We start from the raw sequence: 19,291 nt of genomic DNA, 5'->3' as shown, positions 1-19,291 counted from the left end.
GCAATGTAAAGTATTTCATTTGCAAATAAGGGGTCTGGCAGGGTTTGCCTAGCTTCATTTCAAATCACACATTTGAGGGAATCAGTACCTGCCACTCTGACCTCAAACCTACATAGAGAATATTCACTGATGTAACTAGTTTTCACCTGCCAAAGTTCCTATGAGGAAACAAAAATTTAGTCCTGAAAACTAATTCATTGATTTAACCTGTACTGAGTGATGAGCAGCATTGGAGCCAGACTTGCAGGAGAGCTAGGCTCAGAATGAATCACTGAATTTCCTGTCCTCTAGGCTTAGTGAGTCCTTCTTATTATGATGAACTGGGGAGGGATGATAGATGTGGAGAGCATTTTACAGGTCACATTCTAAGGGGAACCGTCTCTAAACCCTATCTTCAGTAACTGTTGAATATATTTCGCATCCTTTGGAAACCAGAATACTGTCTCACTTTTAAAGCCTAGCAGAGTAAGCATGGAAGTTCAAAGTATAAAGAGGATAAAACTCACCAGTGGAGGATGAAAATTATGAGTTATTGAGAAGCTGAATCCTGGCATTCACCATGATGGTATTGAGAAGCACTAAGGATCTTCTCATAGTGCACTGTTAAGTGGATCTGGATGAGTGTTTCCAAGGAGGATTATCTGAGGGGGAGGGGCAAGATCACCAATGCAAGTTGGTGGAGCCATCCTGGGGACTGTGAGTCTGATTGGAATAAGAGGCCAGAAATAAGACAGCCACTTTCAGAGGTTCCTGCCTGGCTCTCTATCCTGCCCACTCTATATGAATTCTTCCACCATGACCTCCATCTTGTGGACACTGAGACCCCTGACAGGGTAAGGGAAACACCTCTTCTCAGATCCAGGATATAGGAGGAATTAGTGCAAAACCCCAAGAAGATTAATTAATGGCTTTGTAGGAATGGACAGCATCTTTTATTTTATGGAAGATAAACCCCACTAAGCAAAATCTACTTGTGGTGGGTTTTTTTGATTCTCCTCTTGACTAACCCTGGAATTAACTAAAATCCTAAAATTCAGGGCACAACAGTAAGAAATGTGATTAAGTTAAAGTAGGTAAATCCACTACAAGAACAGACTTTGGAGGTAGAAAGAAAGAAACACTTAAGCCAGATCTCAAGGCCTGAAGACACACACCTTTAGTCCAGATCTTGAGGCTGGAAGACACACCCTAGATTGGGCCACACCCTCTGCTGGAAGCATATAAAAGGATATGGAGGAAGGAAGTCTTTCTCTTTGCCTGCTTGCCCTCACCTTGCAGCAAGTCCATTCCTTCCCTGATGTCACAATTTTTCTTTGGAATCCCAGCATATACTGAAGACCAGCCAACACTTCCTACCTCCTGGACTGAGTAAGTACCTGATTCTTGTACTTTTTCTTCACAGCTATGCAATGTGGTTTTAGCAGGACTGAAGCCTTAAGTCATTCTAATAAATCCCCTTCCTTCATACCCAGAGAGATTCCGTGTACTTTTGCTGTTCTTTTGAAGAACTGAAGTACATTTTTTATATGAGTGTATAAAATGATCCAATTTTTTAGAGTTGTACTTAAAGCTCAAAACCTATTTAACTAAGATTCAATCTGGGAAAAAATGGAGTGATGTAAGAGTTCCTAGTAGCCTAGACTGTCTTCTCTGAATCTACTATTGAAAACTGGATAGAAGATTTCAGAGACCCAAGTTTCTATACTCATAGAGGAAGGAACAGAGGAGAAACAGAAACTGAAAATCTAATTCTGTGTATTATTTTGTCCCACAGGTTAGAGAGAAAACAATTGCTAGTTCTTCATTTTGGATCCACTTTAACCTTCTAACTACCTCCAGGAGAAATGTCAGAGGACAGGGTAGCCCAGATCTAGGACTACACACAGATCCCCATCCAGAATTTCTCCTACAGGTGGATCATCAGCAACTTCTGTTTTATTCTGGAGGAATTTTGGGAACACATTAGAAGCCCAACTTTCTCAATAGGAACCAATGACAAATTGTGTTTGAGAGTAAACCCAAGGAAGTCAATGAAGGAAGTGCCGATTACCTGTCAGCTTACCTAGAGTTACTCAGCTGTCTAAAGAGTCATGTTTGGGCTAATCTTAAACACTGAAGAAAAGAAAATCCAAGGTGTGGGGAGCCATAGTGGCTTTAGGTTCCTGCCAAGCTCTGATTGGGATTCAAAAAGTTATCCTTTGAAATTTCCTCTTGTCTCATGTTTCTTGACTTCTCCCAGATGATGGGTTCACCCAACTCTGCAAGGTGAGACTGGTCCAGGACTCCTTCAATATCTTTGAGCACAACTGGAATGCAGGGATCCAGATACCCAGATGTACATTGGCAGATAAGCTAGGAGAGCTGTGGGAGAATTCCCGATTCACAGACTGCTGCCTGGTGGTAGTTGGCCAGGAATTCCGGGCTCACAAGGCCATCTTAGCAGCTCACTCTCCAGTTTTCAGAGCAAGTCTCAACATGATATGAAGGAGAGCAAAAGTAACTGCATTGAGATCCATGACCTGGAGCCGCAAGTCTTCAAGGCATGATGGACTACATTTACACCGGAAAAAAACACCAAACCTGGACAGCATGGCAGATGCTGTGCTGGCAGATGTTGTCAATTATGGCCTGGAGTGTTTGAAAGGCATGTGTGAGGATGCGCTTTGCAGGGTCCTCTCTGTGGAGAATGCTGCCCACACTCTCTTCCTGGCTGACCTCCACAGCTTAGGGCAGCTGGAAACCCAGGCACTGGATTTTATTACAGCTCATGCTTCTGGAAGATAATGGTGGGCTCATACCCCCACTTGATGGCTGAAGTGTATGGCTCCCTGTCTTCTGCACAGGGTCCTTTCATGGAGCCCCCACTCAAACACATGAAGCAATTCTAGAACCTGGTCAGCTGTGACCTACACGTGTCTCCCAGAAGCAGCCAGTGTTGTTACCAATGACATCTGGGTACACTATGGGATTTGTGGAGCATTTTCAGTGAAACTATCGAAAGACAGATGGTGGTTCAGGTTTTAATACAGCTGATAATACGCTAAATGGCAGCTTATTGTTGTGGAGACTGGACTCTGGTATTCTTCGTGTTTTGATAATTAGTCCTATGAGTTGGAAACTGGGATTCAATTTAGTTGCTGGCCCCATGGACATCCCAAGAGGGTTTCTTCGGAGAAATCTGTCTGTATTGGACTGAGAAGACCATATGATCAAGGGCTCAGCAAAGGACCAAACAAAAATGAATGTTTGTTTACAAGAGAAGTAGAAGGGAATGAAGACATTTTTTTTTCCTCCAAACTCAATGTGTGGGACCTGAGAGATGACCCAGTTACAAAATAAATTGTTGCTCTTGCAGAGGATCCATGTTCAGTCCTCCTCTAGTCTCCATGGACACATCCATGTCTGTAGACTGTACCTTCCAAATAAATTTTAAATGAATAAAAATGTTAAAATCAGCTTGTGGATACCAGTGGTGTTTCTGTTTGAAGAATCTTATTTTAGTCTATTCAGTTCTGCTCAGCTGTGGAAGTTTGTGCAGGGTCTTTACTCCTACACACACAAAAAATTCAGTGAAATTATCCCTAATGAAATTCTGTTATACTCATAGATTGGTGCCTGCCCAAAAGACATCAGTTAGGCTATCTCCAGCATCTGATGAGAGCAGATACTGAGGTCCATAGCCAAACATTAGATAGAGCTCAGGGAACCTCAAGGAAGAGAAGAAGGCAGGATTGTAGGAGGGATCAAAGATATCAGGTAAAAGGAGCACACAGATTTAACTAAACAGGGTCCATGTGGGTGTCGCCGACACTGAAGAGGGAATCACAGAGCATGCATGGGTCTGTACTAAGTCCTCTGTGTACATGCTGTGCTTGTTTAGCTCAGGGGTTTTGTGGGAGTGCTAATAGCAGGAGTATGGGGAGTCTCTGACCTGTTTGTCTGATCCTGGAACCCTTTTCTTCCTTCTGTGTTGGATCCTATAGCCTTGATATGAGGGTTTGTGCCTACTATTATTACATCTTGGTATGTTGTATTCAGTTGATATCCATAGGAGACCTGTCCTTTTCTGTAGGGAAGCAGAGGATTAGTACATATCTGTGGAATGGAGGGAGGGGAGATTATGGCCAGATGGGATTGTATGAGAGAAGGAAAAATAAAAAGTAAAAAGGAAATAAAGAAATATTAGAAAGACATTTGGAGAAGAAGTATTTGGACAGATCTGCAAAGGAGTAAAGAATGTAAAGATTCTTTTGCCCCATGTAAATGCCCACAAAACGTGTCTTTGGTAGAGAAGGAGGTCAATAATCAAATTGATAGGATGACCCATTAGATGGACAGCCAGTCACTTTGCCAAGTCATCCTTGGTATTGTCTCAAGGCCCCATGATCAAAGCAGTCATGGTAGCTGAGATAGAGGTTATGCATGACATCAACAAGGTAGATATCCACTTATCAAGATTGACCTGGTTACAGTTGCTGCTGAATGCCAGATCTGCCAACAACAGAGACCAACACAGAGCCCCAGAGATGTCACCATTTCACCAAGCTGTCCACTCAACTACTTCATGACAGGATGACTACATTGGGCCACTTTCTCTGTGGAATAGACAACATGGGATAGGATTCACCAGGAGCCATTTTTCTCCATAGCCCAGATCCATGGATGTAGGCACCAGGTGTTCAAAAAGGAAATAGTAACAATCAATTACCATCACCCCTAGTGACATCTTGGGAAAAATTACTCTATTTTTTTTTTTTTACATGATTTTAAGTTTTTTTTTGGTCTGGAATTTTGATTCCAGTGTGATTGTTCAGGTGGGGGCAGTGTTCTTGTTTGGAGCCAGAACAAACAGTTCATTGACCTGGAAGCTCAGACTTCTCCCAAGCCACTTGGAACACCTGATGTCTTTAATCCAACAGACCAAGAAGGAAAGAACAGTGTTAGGATGGGTGATTGATAAAGATAAACATAAGGAAATTGCGTGGCTTCTCCACAATGGAGGTAAAAAAAGATTATGGCTTTCAGGCAGGAAATCCTTTAGGGCTCCTCAGGGTGCCGCATTTTTCAATGATTAAAGAGGATGGGAGATGACAACAGCCTAATGCAGGCAAATGACTAAAGATACAGACTAAACAGGAATGAAGAAATACATCACAGCTCCAGGAAAAGGGCCAAGATTGGTAGTGATATTCCCACTGAAATAAAGACCACCAACCCAAGTATTTTGAGTCAAATTAAGTAAGCTTTTTTTGTGATAATAGGTTTTCTCTCTAATCTCAGGTTTGAGAGAATAGCCAGGAATATAGGAGAAGTGGGGTTTTTATAACCCAAAATATGCAAGGATAAGAATTTTCCAAGGGCTGAGGAGTTCCAGATGAAATTTGGTAATGTAGGATCTTGGCTGAACTTTCTAAACACGAGACAAAGACAAGCAGAAATAGTGTTTGAGAGTATACCTGACCAGGTCCATGAAGAAAGCAAAAATTACCTGCAGTTTAGTTTGTGTTGCTTAGCTGTCCAAAGAGTCAAGTTTGGGCAAAGACTCTGACTTCACTGGAGCCATGGACCCAGACATAGCCCTTAGCATCAGTCAGGGCTCAGATGTCACCATGGACCTTGGTGGGACTACAGTCCTGTTTGTGTGGCATAGCCCCTGTATATAGATTTATGTCTGAGTCTTCCATTAAATTCATGCCAATAACATGTTCTTTCATTACCATAGCTTTGAAGTACAATTTGAAATCAGGAATAGTGAGATCTTGGCCATTTTTATATGTCAATCCTACTGACCAATGAGCATGGGAGATTTTTCCATTTTCTGATATCTTCTTCAATTTCTTCCTCAAAGATTTGAAGTTTTTAATCATCCAAGTCTTTCACTTGCTTTGTTAGAGTTACCCACAAGGTATTTCATATTTTTGAGGCATTTTGATAGGGTTTCTGCTCTGATGTAATTGACCGTGTAAACCCACAAATGACCAAAACTCAGAAAGACATAAACCATATTTTCATATCATTAAAAGCAGGAAGGGCATTTTTCAAAACTCAATATTCCTTCATGATAAATTGAAAGAGAGATTGACTCATAAGTCACATACCTAAATATGATAATGGAGGTTTAAAATGTTTCCATAGTCAGCATCAACTTAATGAAGAGAAACTCAAAACAATTGCACTAAAATCTGGAACAAGACAAGGTTTTTCCCTCTCTTTGTATCTGTTCAATATAACAATTGAAGTCTTAATTATATCAGTAAGGCAAGTGACAATAAAAGGGATACAATCTGAAAAGGAAGAAGAAGCCTGCCAGCACCCGACTAGACTAAGAGGTGAGTCTTTATCCTCATACCTGAACACCCCAGACCCTAGGCTTTGGGCCCAGGGGCACAACCCTATGCCCCTAAACCACCACCCATTGCAGTTCCAGTTTCAGGTCAGATGGCAGGCAGACCTCCTGCTCATAGGACAGACTACCACCATCCCCCATCAGACCCTGTAACCCAAGCCCCACCTCCCCCAAATCCCACCCACCCTCTGAGACTAAAACTGTTCCCTGAGACAGAGCCTGCCAGCACCCAACTGCACTAAGAAGGCCAGTTGGCAGGCAGACATCCTGCAGACAGGTCAGACTACCACCATCTACCTACCACACGGTAAGACTGCAGCTACTCCTTGAGACAGAGCCCACTAGCACCAGTTGGACAAAGAGCTGCTCCCTAAGACAAAAAGTCCATCAGCATTGACTAGACCAAGAGCTCCCACTGGATCAAGAGCATCAATCAGACCAAGAGAGGCTACCTCAGACACAGACACCATTTGCACCAAGTGGAGAAAGAGATGGGTAGACACCAGTGCAAAAATACAGTCAACAACATAAAAACCAATATGGCTTCATCAGAAGCTACATCAGCAAGACCTGAACATCCCAACACAGAAGAAACAGAAGATATCTACCATAAAAATGACTTTAAGAAGATAATAGAGATATTTAAAGAGGAAATGAAAAATTCCCTGAAAGAAATGGAGGAAAAGTCAAACAAAAAATGGGAAGAAATCAGTAAATCCCTTGAAAGCCAAGAGAAAGCAATTAAACAAGTGAGGGAAACAGTGCAAGATTTCAAAACTGCAATGGAGTCAAAAAAGAAGACACAAACTGAGGTAATGCTAGAAGTGAAAAATCTGAGTAAATGAACAGGAACTATAGATGCAAGTATAACCAACAGAATGCAAGAGATGGAAGAGCAGATCTCTGGCATTGAAAATACAGTAGAAGAAATAGATTCCTCAGTCAAAGAAAACACTAAAACCAACAAAGTCATGACCCAAAATGTGCAGGAAATTTGGGACACCATGAAAAGACCAAACCTAAGAATAATAGGGATAGAAGAAGGAGAAGAATACCAATTCAAAGGCACAGAAAATATTTTCAACAAAGTCATAGAAGAGCCCAAACTAAAGAAGGAAATGCCTACAAAAATACAAGAAGGTTTCAGAACACCAAATAGACTGGATCCAAAAAAGAAGTCCCACTGCTACATAATAATCAAACCACTAAACATACAGAATAAAGAAAAAATATTAAGTGCTGCAAAGGAAAAGGGCCAAGTAACATATAAAAGCAGACCCATAAGAATAACACCTAACTTCTCAATGGAGACTCTAAAAGCCAGAAGGTCCTGGACAGATGTTATGCAGATACTAAGAGACCATGAATGCCAACCCAGACTATTTTACCCAACAAAACTCTGAATCAACATAGATGGAGTAAACAAAATATTCCATGATAAAATCAGATTTAAACAATATCTCTCCACAAATTCAGCCCTACAGAAAGTACTTGAAAAAAAACCAACCTTAGGAAGTTAGATATACCCATGAAAACACAGGCAATAGATAGTCCCATACCAACAAATACCAAAGAAGGGAAACGTACAACACTACCAACAAAAATAACAGGAATTAACAATTACTGGTCATTAATATCCATCATTATCAATGGTCTCAATTCACCTATAAAAAGACACAGGCTAACAGAGTGGATATGGAAACAAGATCTATCCATTTGCTGCATACAAGAAACACACCTCAACTTCAAAGACAGAGGCCACCTCAGAATAAAAGGCTGGGAAAAGACATTCCAATCAAATGGATTTAAGAAGCAAGCTGGTGTAGCTATCCGAATATCTAATGAAATAGACTTCAAACTAAAATCAATTGAAAAAGATCAGAAAGGACACTTCATATTTATCACAGGGAAAATCTGACAAGCTGAAGTCTCAATTCTTAATATTTATGCCCCAAATGTAAATGCACCGACATTCGTACAAGAAACATTATTAAAGCTTAAATCACACATCAAACCCCATACACTAGTAGTGGCAGACTTCAACACCCCACTCTCATCAATGGACAGGTCTGCCAGACAGAAACTTAACAGAGAAATAAGGGAACTAACAGACATTATGACTCAAATGGACTTAACAGATATCTACAGAATATTCCACCCTAACACAAAAAATATACCTTCTTTTCAGCACCCCATGGAACCTTCTCCAAAATCGACCACATGCTTGGTCACAAAGCAAATCTCAACAGATACATAAAAAAGTAGGCTCCATCCCAGTGATGCAAGGATGGTTCAACATAAGAAAATCTGTCAATGTAATACACCATATAAACAAACTGAAAGATAAAAACCACAAGTTTAAGGCAATGATGGACTTCATTTACACTGGAACAGCACCAGACATGGACAGCTTGGCAGATGCTGTGCTGGCAGCTGCTGACAAGTATTGTTTGGAGCATTTGAAGGTCATGTGTGAGGCTAAACTTTTCAGAGACCTCTCTGTGGAGAATGCTGCCCACACTCTCTTCCTGGCTGACCTCCACAGCTCAGGGCAGCTGAAAACCCAGACACTGGATTTCATTACCGTTCATGCTTCTGAGGTCTCTGAGACCTCAGACTGGAAGGCAATGGTGGGCTCATATCCCCATTTAGTGGCTGAAGCATACCATTCCCTGGCTTCTGCTCATCTCCTTTTCTTGGGGCCCCCTTTCAAACGCTTGAAGCAATCCTAGGACCTGGTCAACTGTGACCTACACTTGTCTCCCAGAAGCAGCAGCCGTTGTTGTTACCAATGACACCCGGGTAGACTATAGGATGTGTGGAGCATTTCCAGTGAAACTGGGGAAAGACAGCATGGTGGCTCAGGCTATGATACAGCTGTAAATCAGGTGGTTGTCAGGTTAAAGGGGGGGAAGTGCTGAGCTATATTACACACTACCCTGTTACTGTACTGGTTTGATTTTTGTCAATGAATTGTGAACTGGAGTTCATATTAGTTGCTGGCCCCAAACACGTTACAACAGCGTTTCTCTGGAGAAACCTGTCTAGATTGGACTGAGCAGAACATAAGGTCAAAAGCTCTGCACAGGAGAAAACAAACATGAACATTTGATTACAAGAGAAGTAGAAGAGAAAGAAAACATTTTTTTCTCCTAAGTCAGTGTGTGGGACTGAAGAGATGACTCAGTTGGCAAAAGCAATTGTTGCTCTTGCAGAGGACCCTTGTTCAGTCCTCCTCTTCCTCCCATGGGCACATCCATCTATGTAGACAATATCTACCCAAATAACATATCAAATAAATAAAAATTTTCAAATCAGCTTGTGGATTCCAATGGTGTTTCTGTTGGGCGGTGTCCATTTTAGTCCACCCAGCTGTTCTCAGCTGTGGAAGTTTGTGTAGTGTCCTCACCCACCGGCATCTGCAACACTCTCACCACTTTCAGAAAACCCTTACCCTTGCAGTTTTGGAGTTATAAAAACCCTACTTCTCCTATGTTTCTGGCTATTTTCTCAGTCCAAGCATTAGGGAGAAAACCTAATATGGCAGGAAATAAAGCTTATGTAATTTGACTAAAATATTTTGACTCAATTAATATTGAGATGAATAAAAAGTCTTGCTGTTCATTAAATTAATGTTATAGGTAACCTTTCAATATCATTTGTTTAAGATTAACAATATGTTTACTGTGATTAAAGAGAAATTCATGAACCAGGCATGATGTGAAAGTCTATGGCATTGATCAGAATAGTCTGAAGGGAGAGGCTGACTCAACTCTGCTAGTCTAAGTTCTAACTTGGTCCATAGAGCAACTTCTAGGAGAGCCAGACATGCAGAGTGGAAAGCAATTAAAAATGAAAGAAAGAAACAGGAATGAAATCATGATTACCTCTGAATTCCTGCTAAAATATTTCAGATGCCAATGATTTAGAAAGGAACTAGTCTTTCAGAGCTGTTCCATCCTCTTTAAGAAAGTAACTGTGGTGGCATGGAGAAATGGTTCAGCAGTCAAAGGTGCTTAATACCTTTCCAGAAGACTGTCATCCAATTCACTTCATTAATAGGTCAGCTGACAACAGTCAGTAACTGCAGTTATCCAGTTATCCAGGGGATCCAACAGCTCCTTTCAGCCTGTGAGGTACCATATGCTCATGGTGCACTGACCCACGTGTGTAACAGGGCCCAGACATTAGGAGGCCCACATAGGTAAGCACAACTGTCTCCATGAAGGAAGTACCATTCTAGTTGTACAACGCAGAACTTGTCTAAAAAACAGTAACCCCTACCACAGATAAAACAAAGGCTTAATGCACCAAAGTCCATAGTTCTAGGAATATCTCTAAATGTTCAAACCTTGCTTGAAATATAGTACCACTTTTCGCTTCTGTAGTGCCACTTCAGGCTAACATCTTATAACTGAAGTTTGTCAAATAAGAATATGGGAATTTTGCTTAAAAGCCCTCACTGAGAAAGGCTAGTTACTGCACTGGAATCCCAAATACCTCATGTGTTTGCCAGCTGGCTAAGAAGGACTTTCTATTTTCCTAAATCCATTTTCAAAAGTCTCTTCTCTCTCTCTCTCTCTCTCTCTCTCTCTCTCTCTCTCTCTCTCTCTCTCTCTCTCTCTCTCTCTCTGTGTGTGTGTTTCTGCAAGTCTTTCTACATGTTACTGTTAGTATTGTTTTCCTGTATTGATTGTTGGCTTTCTCTGTTTTATGAACACCTTTGCTGCTTAAGACTTTGCCTTATCCTGTGGGAATCTGAATCACTTTGGCTGTGCCATGTCCCCCAGAGAACCACCTACCTGAAATAAAAGCTACACATGGTCCATTCCTGGAATGAGAAACTATAAGAAAAGATCTTGTAATTGAGACACAGGCAGGAGTCATTTCCCCATTGAGAGAATTGCTACCACTCTGCAGGAGCATGCTCATGGAAGCTCAGAACTTACAGGTAGAGCACTTTTCTTACAAATGAGGGGTCTTGCAGGAATTGTCTACCTTCATTACAAATGATGTCATTTGAGGTAAGGGTTTTCTGCCACCCTGGCCCTAAACACATACAGAAAAGTCACAGAGGCTACTAGTTAGCCACCTGCCAAAGGTTCCTAAAGGAGGAAACAAAAGTTCAAAGATTAAAACCAATTGATTGATTTATTCTGGATTGAGGGATGAGCAGCATTAGAGTCAGATTTCAGGAGAGCTAGGCTGGGAATTGCTGACTAGATTGAATCACTGAAGGTATTTGCCAGTCCTCTAGGCTTATTGAGTCCCTCTAGACATGATGAACTAGAGAGATGATAGATGTGGGGAGCATTTTACAGATGATATTCTAAGAAGAACTGTTTCAATCCCCTTCTTCAGTTGTTGAATATATTCTGCACCCTTTCAAAACGAGAATACTGTCTCACTTTTAAAGCCCATCAGAGTAAGCATGGAAGTTCAAAGTTTAAAGAGGACAGAACTCACCAGTGGAGGATGAAAATTATGAGGTATTGAGAAGCTGAATCATGGCAGTCAGCATGATGGAATTGGGAACTTAGGATCTTCTCATAGCATACCCTTAGTGGATTGAGAACAGTTTTTTCAAGGGGGATTATCTTAGGGGGAGGGGCAAGATCACCAATGAAAGTTTGTGGAGCCATCCAAGGGAATGTGAGTCTAGATGAAAGAAGAGGCCACTTTCAGAGTTGCTGCCTGGCTCTGCTTCTTGACCACCATATAGGAATTCTTCCACCCTGATCTCCATGTTGTGATCACTGAGTCCCCTGACAGGGTAAGGCACCACCTCTTTCCCGATCATGTTGGTGGGAAGATCAGTATAAAACCCTGAGAAGAGGAAATAACAGCTGTGTAGGAATGGACACCATCCCTATTTTATTTAAGATGAACTTCAACAAGCAAAATACTCTTGTGTGGTTTTTGTGGATTCCCAACTTAACAAGACATGGAATTAACTAAAACCCTAAAATGGAGGTCATAATAGTGAGAAGTGTTTTGCTTCATTTGATGTGGGTAGATCCAATTCAAGTACAGACCTTCGAGGTAAAAAGACACAAACACATACTCCAGATCTCAGGGGCTGAAGACACACAACTTTAATCCTGATCTTGAGTCTGAAAGACAAACCCTAAATTAGGCCACACCTTCTGCTTGAAGCCTATAAAAGGACATGGATGCAGGAAGCTCTTGCTATTTGCCTACTTGCCCTCACCTTGCAGCAAGTCCATCCCTTCCCTGGCAATAGAGAGTATTTAGAACTCTAGCATATACTGAAAACCAGTGGACACATCCAACATCCAGCACCGTGTAAGTACTGTAATACTGGACTTTCCCTTCATAGGTAATGTGGGATTAGCAGGACTGCAGTCCAAAGTCATTCTCATAAATCCCATTTGATGATATATATATATACAGAGAGAGAGAGAGAGAGAGATTCCTTGTATGTATTCTATTCCTCTAGAGGACCCTAGTGCAACATTTTTTATATGAATTAATAGAATGAATGAGCAAAACTATTCAAAAGCTGTGTATAATTGTCAAAACTAGTTACTTACTGAACTAAGATTCAATCTAGAAAATAATGGAGTGATGTAAGTGTATTTAGTAGCCTAGACTGTGTTCTCTGAAATTAGCATTGAAATCTGGATAGAAAATATCAGACACCCAAGTTTCCAGCCTTGTAGAAGAGGAAACAGATGAGAAACAAAAACTAAAAATCAAAATCCTGTCTGTTATTGCATTTCACAGGGTGAAGAGAAAACAATTGCTAGTTCTTTTTGGATCCAATTGAGCATTCAAACTACCTCAAGGAGACATGGCAGGAGATGAGATAGCCCAGAGATGGGACCACACACAAATCAGTGTTCAGGATTTATCCTACAGGTGGACCATAAGCAACTTCCCTTTTATTCCTGAGGAAATGCGGCAAAGCATTAGAAGCCAAACTTTCTCAATAGGAGCCAATGACGAATGGTGTTTGAGAGTATACCCGAACGGAGTCAATGAAGAAAGTGCAGATTACCTGTCAGTTTACCTAGTGTTGCTCAACTGTCCGAAGAGCCATGTTTGGGCAAAGTTCCAGTTCTGGATTGTAAGTGCTGAAGGAAAGAAAACCAAAGTCATAAAGAGCCCAAGAGCCTTTAGTTTCGTTCCAGGCCAGGACTGGGGTTACAAAAAGCTTATTCTTGGAGATTTTCTCTTTTCCCGTGCGTTATTGCTTCTTCCAGATGACCAGCTCACCCTTGTCTGCAAGGTGAGCATAGTCCAGGTCTCTTTGAGCCTCTCTGACCAGAACAAGAAGCCGGGAATTCTGGTCCCCAGATGCACATTGACAGATGAGCTAGGAGAGCTGTGGAAGAATTCCCAATTCACAGACTGCTGCCTAGTGGTAGCTGGCCAGGAATTCTGGGCTCACAAGGCCATCTTAGCAGCTCGCTCTCCAGTTTTCAGAGCCATGTTTCAACATGACATGGAGGAGAGCAGAAAGAATCGTGTTGAGATCCCTGACCTGGAGCCACAAGTCTTCAAGGTAATGATGGACTTCATTTACACAGGAACAGCACCAGACTTGGACAGCATGGCAGCTGCTGTGCTGGCAGCTGCGGATAAGTATGGCCTGGAGCGTTTGAAGGTCATGTGTGAGGATGCCCTCTTCAGGGGCCTCTCTGTGTAGAATGCTGCCCACACTCTCTTCCTGGCTGACCTCCACAGCTCAGGGCAGCTGAAAACCCAGACACTGGATTTCATTACAGCTCATGCTACTGAGGTCTCTGAGACCTCAGGCTGGAAGGCAATGATGGGCTTATATCCCCACTTAGTGATTGAAGCTTATGGTTCCATGCCTGCTCACTGCCCTTTCTTGAAGCACCCAATTAAATGCTTGAAGCAATCCTAGGAGCTGGCAAACCTTGTCCTACCCTTGTCTACCAGAAGCAGCAGTTGTGGTGTTACCAATGATACCTAGGTAGACCATGGGATGTGTGGAAAATTTCCAATGCAACTAGGGAATAACAGCATGGTCGCTGAGGCTTAATACAGATGTAAAGGAATCAATGTCAGGTTGAAGAAGGGGGAGCCTTGGACTCTGGTACAATCTATGCAGCCTCTACCCTGTTGTTATACTGGTTTGATTTTTGTCTAAGGAGTTAGAACCTGAAATTCATTTTAACTGCTGGCACCAAGAACATTACAACAGGGTTTCTTTGGAAAAAAACTAACTGGATTGAATTGAGCAGAAGATATGGTCAAGGACTCATAAAGGAGAAAACAAACATGAATGTTTGATTACAAGAGAAGGAAAGAGAATGAAGTAAGTTTTTCTCCAAACTCAGTGTTTGGGAGAGGAGAGCTGATTCAGCTGGCAAAAGCAATTGCTGCTCTTGCAGAGGACCCTTTGTTCAGTCCTCCTCTTTTCTCCATGGGCACATTCATGTCAAATAAATAAAATATCAAATGAATAAAAATTGTAAAATCATCTTATGCAGTCCAGTGGTGTTTCTGTTTGAAAACGGCCATTTTAGTCCATCCAGCTGTGCTCAGCTGTAGAAGTTGGAGCAGTGTCTTCACTCACACACACACACACACACACACACACACACACACACACACACACACACACACACACTCACACAAAATCAGTGAGACAATACCTAATGAATTCTGTTACACTCAGAGATTGACACAGTCCAGTGGACATCAGTTGGGATTTCTCCAACATGTGTTGTGAGCTGATACTGACATCCACAGCCAAACATTAAGCAGAACTCAGTGAACCTCAAGGAAGGGGGGAAGTCAGGGTTGTAGGAGCCATCAAAGACACAAGGGGTACAGAACCTACAGAGTCAACTAAACAGGGTTCATAGGGGCTCACAGACACTGAAGAGGCAGTGCTAACTGTTCTTATAGCTTAAGTTAATCCATTTCTATTAATCTATACCTTGCCAAATGGCTCGTGGCTTACCGGCATCTTCACATGCTGTTTGTCATCATGGCGACTGGCAGTGTCTCTCTGACTCAGCCTTCCACTTCCCAGCTTTATTCTCCTCCTTGTCCCGTCTATACTTCCTGCCTAGCCAATGGCCAATCAGTGTTTTATTTATTGACTAATCAGCAACATATTTGCCATACAGACCATCCCACAGCACTTCCCCCCCCTTTTTTTTTTTTAAAAAAAGGAAGGTTTTAACCTTAACAAAGTAAAATTACATATAATTTGGGAATTTGGGGGTAGCTTCTCTTACTACTTCCTGCTGGAGGGGGGCGCTGTGTTTTATGGGGATACAAAGAAAATTTTAGGATCATGGAGTAGTCCATGAGGATGTATCGTCTGAGCCAGTTGCCTTCAAACCATTCTGGATGTTGGATCATCTGGGCCATGGTGTCATTGGAGACCTTTCAGGGGGTCTTGGCTGGTCAAACCTGATGTATCTTAATCTGGAACAAATCCATAGCCTTTGGCTTTCTGTGGGAACAAAAGCAGAGACTCTTTTCCAAAGCAACATATCCTTATATCCAAATTTTGAAGTCAAGGTACCTTTAAAATATACATTTTGGCATAACTCAACAGCTTTTACAATCAAATGTTTTTCAGCAGTTAAAAATCCCAAAGACAACAAAATCCAGATTTTCTGTGTAATATTCATCTTTACGTGGCTTATTTTTTATATTAATTTTATTGTCTCTTTAAAGACTTTATTTTTTAAAACTATGTATTTGTTTCTATAACTGTATATATTACCTTTTTTTGTCTCTTTCAAGCCTACGTATATTTTACACACATTTTAAACTATTACATCTGAATCTGTCTTATTGTAAATCTATTGCTTTAAGCTGCAGCAGCTGTGGCTGCTGGCTCAGCCCACCTCAGCTTCCCAACATGGCGGTGATACGTTTTCTGCCAGCTCTGGGAGCTATCGTGGATCTATGCTTTTAGCCAAGCAGCGTGTAGCCCAGAAACCTCTTTTTTTGTTTTGTACTAGCAAAGGCTAAATCCACCATGCAGCTTAATGTGCCACTTGCAGAGGCCTCATTCCCGCCATACTGCAGGTCGAGTGCACACACTAGGAACCCACCAGTAGCTCAAACCGGCAGCTGCCGCTCATTTGAGAGAGACAATTAGGAACTGTTTTTAGCTCCGTTTTAGAATCTTTTCTCAGTTTTTAGGTGGAAACTCTTGCCACCACGTTGGACACCATTTGTTGCTAAAGTTTTCCTGCCTGGCCCACAGTCAGGACAAACTCTCTCACCTGCCAGTCCCACAGTCCCACAACACAGAGCCTCGGATATGTCGGATATGTCACCATTCCCCGGTTTGACCAGCCAACAAAGTCATGAAAGGATGACTACATTGGGCCACTTCCTCTGTGGAATGGACACCACTTTGTCCTTCCTGGAGTAGATACTTATTCTAGTTATATATTTGCATTACCTGCCTGTAATGATTTTACCAAAACTACCACACAGTGACTAATAGAATGCATTGTCAACTCTCATGGTATTCCACACAGTATAGCTTCTGACCAAGATACTAAATTCTCAGACAGAGAGGTGCAACTCTGGCCCACAATCATGGATTCCACTGGTTGTACCAGGTTCATCAACCTCCTGGTAGGTTCTTGGTCTGCAGAATGATGGAGCTTTTCTCCATCATGCTGGAATGTCAGAGCAGAAAAGCCTGGTGTTTGGGTGGGTGCTGGAAGAGCATGTCAAGGGGTCCAAAGAGCAGAGGGTGCTGACAGAGAGTGGTCCTGTTGATGAAGCAGCTGTTATGAACTTTCAAGACACAGTTATAGAGCCAATGATGCTGTAGTATTGGTGAAATTATTAAGGCCACTCCACGTAGTTAAAAGGAGGTTTATTTTGTGGTAACTTATAAGTGAAAGGATAGGTTACATGGTCTGGGAAAGGTGTAGCACAATCTGGCAGTGTTCTCTGGAGAACTCTGCTCAGTCTACCTCCAGGGTCCAGGAACCAAGAGAGCCCGCCCATCCGGATCTCAGGTCTTCAGAGTGCTCTCTCTGCCTGCCTTGTAGGCATGGCAGTTACCAGAGCCTCAATGGGGGTTGGAACTTCCAGATCAAAGCTGAAATGGCTACCCACTACATCTCAGCAACCCCAGAGTGCTGGTTTAGGATATTTTAGGAGACAGGTTTCTCCATAGCCCAGATCCATGGGTCCAGGCACCAGGTGGTAAAAAAGGAAACAATACCACTCACTATGACCCCTAGTGACCTCTTGGGAGAAAAACTTCTTCCTGTTTCCATGACCTTCAGTTCTTCTGGCCTGGAAGTTTTGATTCCAGTGTGATTAGTTGTATGGGGCAGTGCTCCTGTTTGGAACCACAACAAACATTCCATTGAACTGAAGCTCAGATTTCTCCCAGCCACTTTGAGATTCTGGTGCCCTTAATTCAACAGGTCTAGAAGGAAACAACAGTGTTAGGAAGAGTGATTGATCAAAATAAACATTGGTCAATTGGATTGCTTCTCCACAATGGAGTTAAGAAAGACTATGTCTGTCAGGCAAGACATTCATGATAGCTGAGGTGATCCCAACTGGATCAGGCCCTCTGAATAAGTGAGACAGCTGATTAACTTGAATGGTTTGGGAGGCCCCCAGGTAGTGGGACCAGGACCTGTCTTTAGTGAATGAACTGGCTGTTTGGAACCTGGGGCCTATGCAGGGACACTTTGCTCAGCCTGGGGGAAGGGAGGAAGGGGCAGGCCCTGCCTGGACTGAGCTGAATCACCAGGGGAGTCCTTGCCCTGCAAGATATGGGAATGGGGGGTGGTCTGGTGGGAGGGGGGTTTGGCTGGAGGAGGGAGAACAGGGGAATTCGTGGCTGATATGTAAAATTAAGTTAAATTATAAAATAAAAAAATATAAAAAGAAATTCATTAAAGCTCCTCGTAGTACTACATTTTCCAATGATTAAAGAGGATGAGAGACTTCAACAGCCTAATCCAGGCAGATGACAAGTGGTACAGACAAACTAGGAATGAAGAAATACATCACAATTCCATGAAAGGGGCCAAGATGGGTAGTGATGTCCCCACTGAAGTACAGAACGTCAACCCAAATATTTTGATTCAAATTAAAGAAGCTTTATTTTCTGCCATAATAGGTTTTCACCCTAATCCCAGGTTGCAAGGACAGCTAGGAAGATAGGAGATATGAGTTTTTTATAATCCAAAATATGCAAGACTAAGGGTTTTCCACTGATTGGTAGGGTTCTAGAGGAATTTTGGTGATGTAGGAACTTGCCTGAACTCTCTCACCAGAAGCCAATGAGAAACAGAAATACTGTTTGGGAGTCTGTATGACTGGTTGATGGAGAAAGCAATGATTACTTGTTGGTTTACTTACTGTTGCTCAGCTGTCCAAAGAGTCAAGTTTGGGCAAAGTTCCTTAATGCAGTGGGGCCTTTGGCCCAGACATAGCCTTCAGCAGCAGTCAGGGCCTGGAGGTCGCCATACTCTTTTATTACTTTTATTATAGCTTTGAAGTACAATTTGGAATCAGGAATGGTGATACGTACGGCAGTTCTTTTACTGTTTAGTAATTTTTTACCTATCCAATGCTTTCTGTATTTCTATATGAAGCTGTGAATGGTCTTTAAATTTATGGAATAAATTGTATTGGAATTTTTGAAGCAGATTGCTTTGAATCCATACATTGCTGTTTGTAGAATGGCCATGTTTAGATGTTAATCTTACTGATTCATGAGCATGGGAGATCATTTTCTGATATCTTCTTCAATTTCTTCCTCAAAGACTTGAAGTTTTTATGAAGTGTTTCACTTGCTAGGTTAGCGTTAACCCCAAGATATTTTATACTATTGGATGCTACTTTGAAATTGTTTTTCTCTGATTTCTTTCCAAGTCTGTCTCTCATTTGTACATCGGTAAACTATTAATTTTTTTATTTTTATACTGTTACTGAAAATAG

The 19,291-nt window shown here is 41.9% G+C and overlaps 2 protein-coding genes across 2 annotated transcripts; both read left to right on the top strand.

Annotated features, from left to right (window-relative positions):
- Positions 1–2,090: 2,090 nt before the first annotated feature.
- On the top strand, positions 2,091–9,078 carry LOC128106636 (speckle-type POZ protein-like). The gene is given in 4 exon segments (XM_052732202.1): positions 2,091–2,133; positions 2,240–2,467; positions 2,470–2,540; positions 8,710–9,078. Coding segments are annotated over 4 exon segments (711 nt in total).
- A 4,082-nt stretch (positions 9,079–13,160) lies between these two features.
- Positions 13,161–14,240, top strand: LOC128106367 (speckle-type POZ protein-like). Its single transcript, XM_052731837.1, is given in 1 exon segment — positions 13,161–14,240. A coding segment is annotated over 1 exon segment (1,080 nt).
- Positions 14,241–19,291: the final 5,051 nt, after the last annotated feature.

Source organism: Peromyscus californicus, unplaced genomic scaffold, assembly GCF_007827085.1.
Source record: "Peromyscus californicus insignis strain IS unplaced genomic scaffold, ASM782708v3 Scaffold_9__1_contigs__length_137607984, whole genome shotgun sequence".
Lineage (NCBI taxonomy): Eukaryota > Metazoa > Chordata > Mammalia > Rodentia > Cricetidae > Peromyscus > Peromyscus californicus.
The sequence above is the reverse complement of the archived record's forward strand: the minus strand, read 5'-3'. Positions and strand labels throughout refer to the sequence as shown.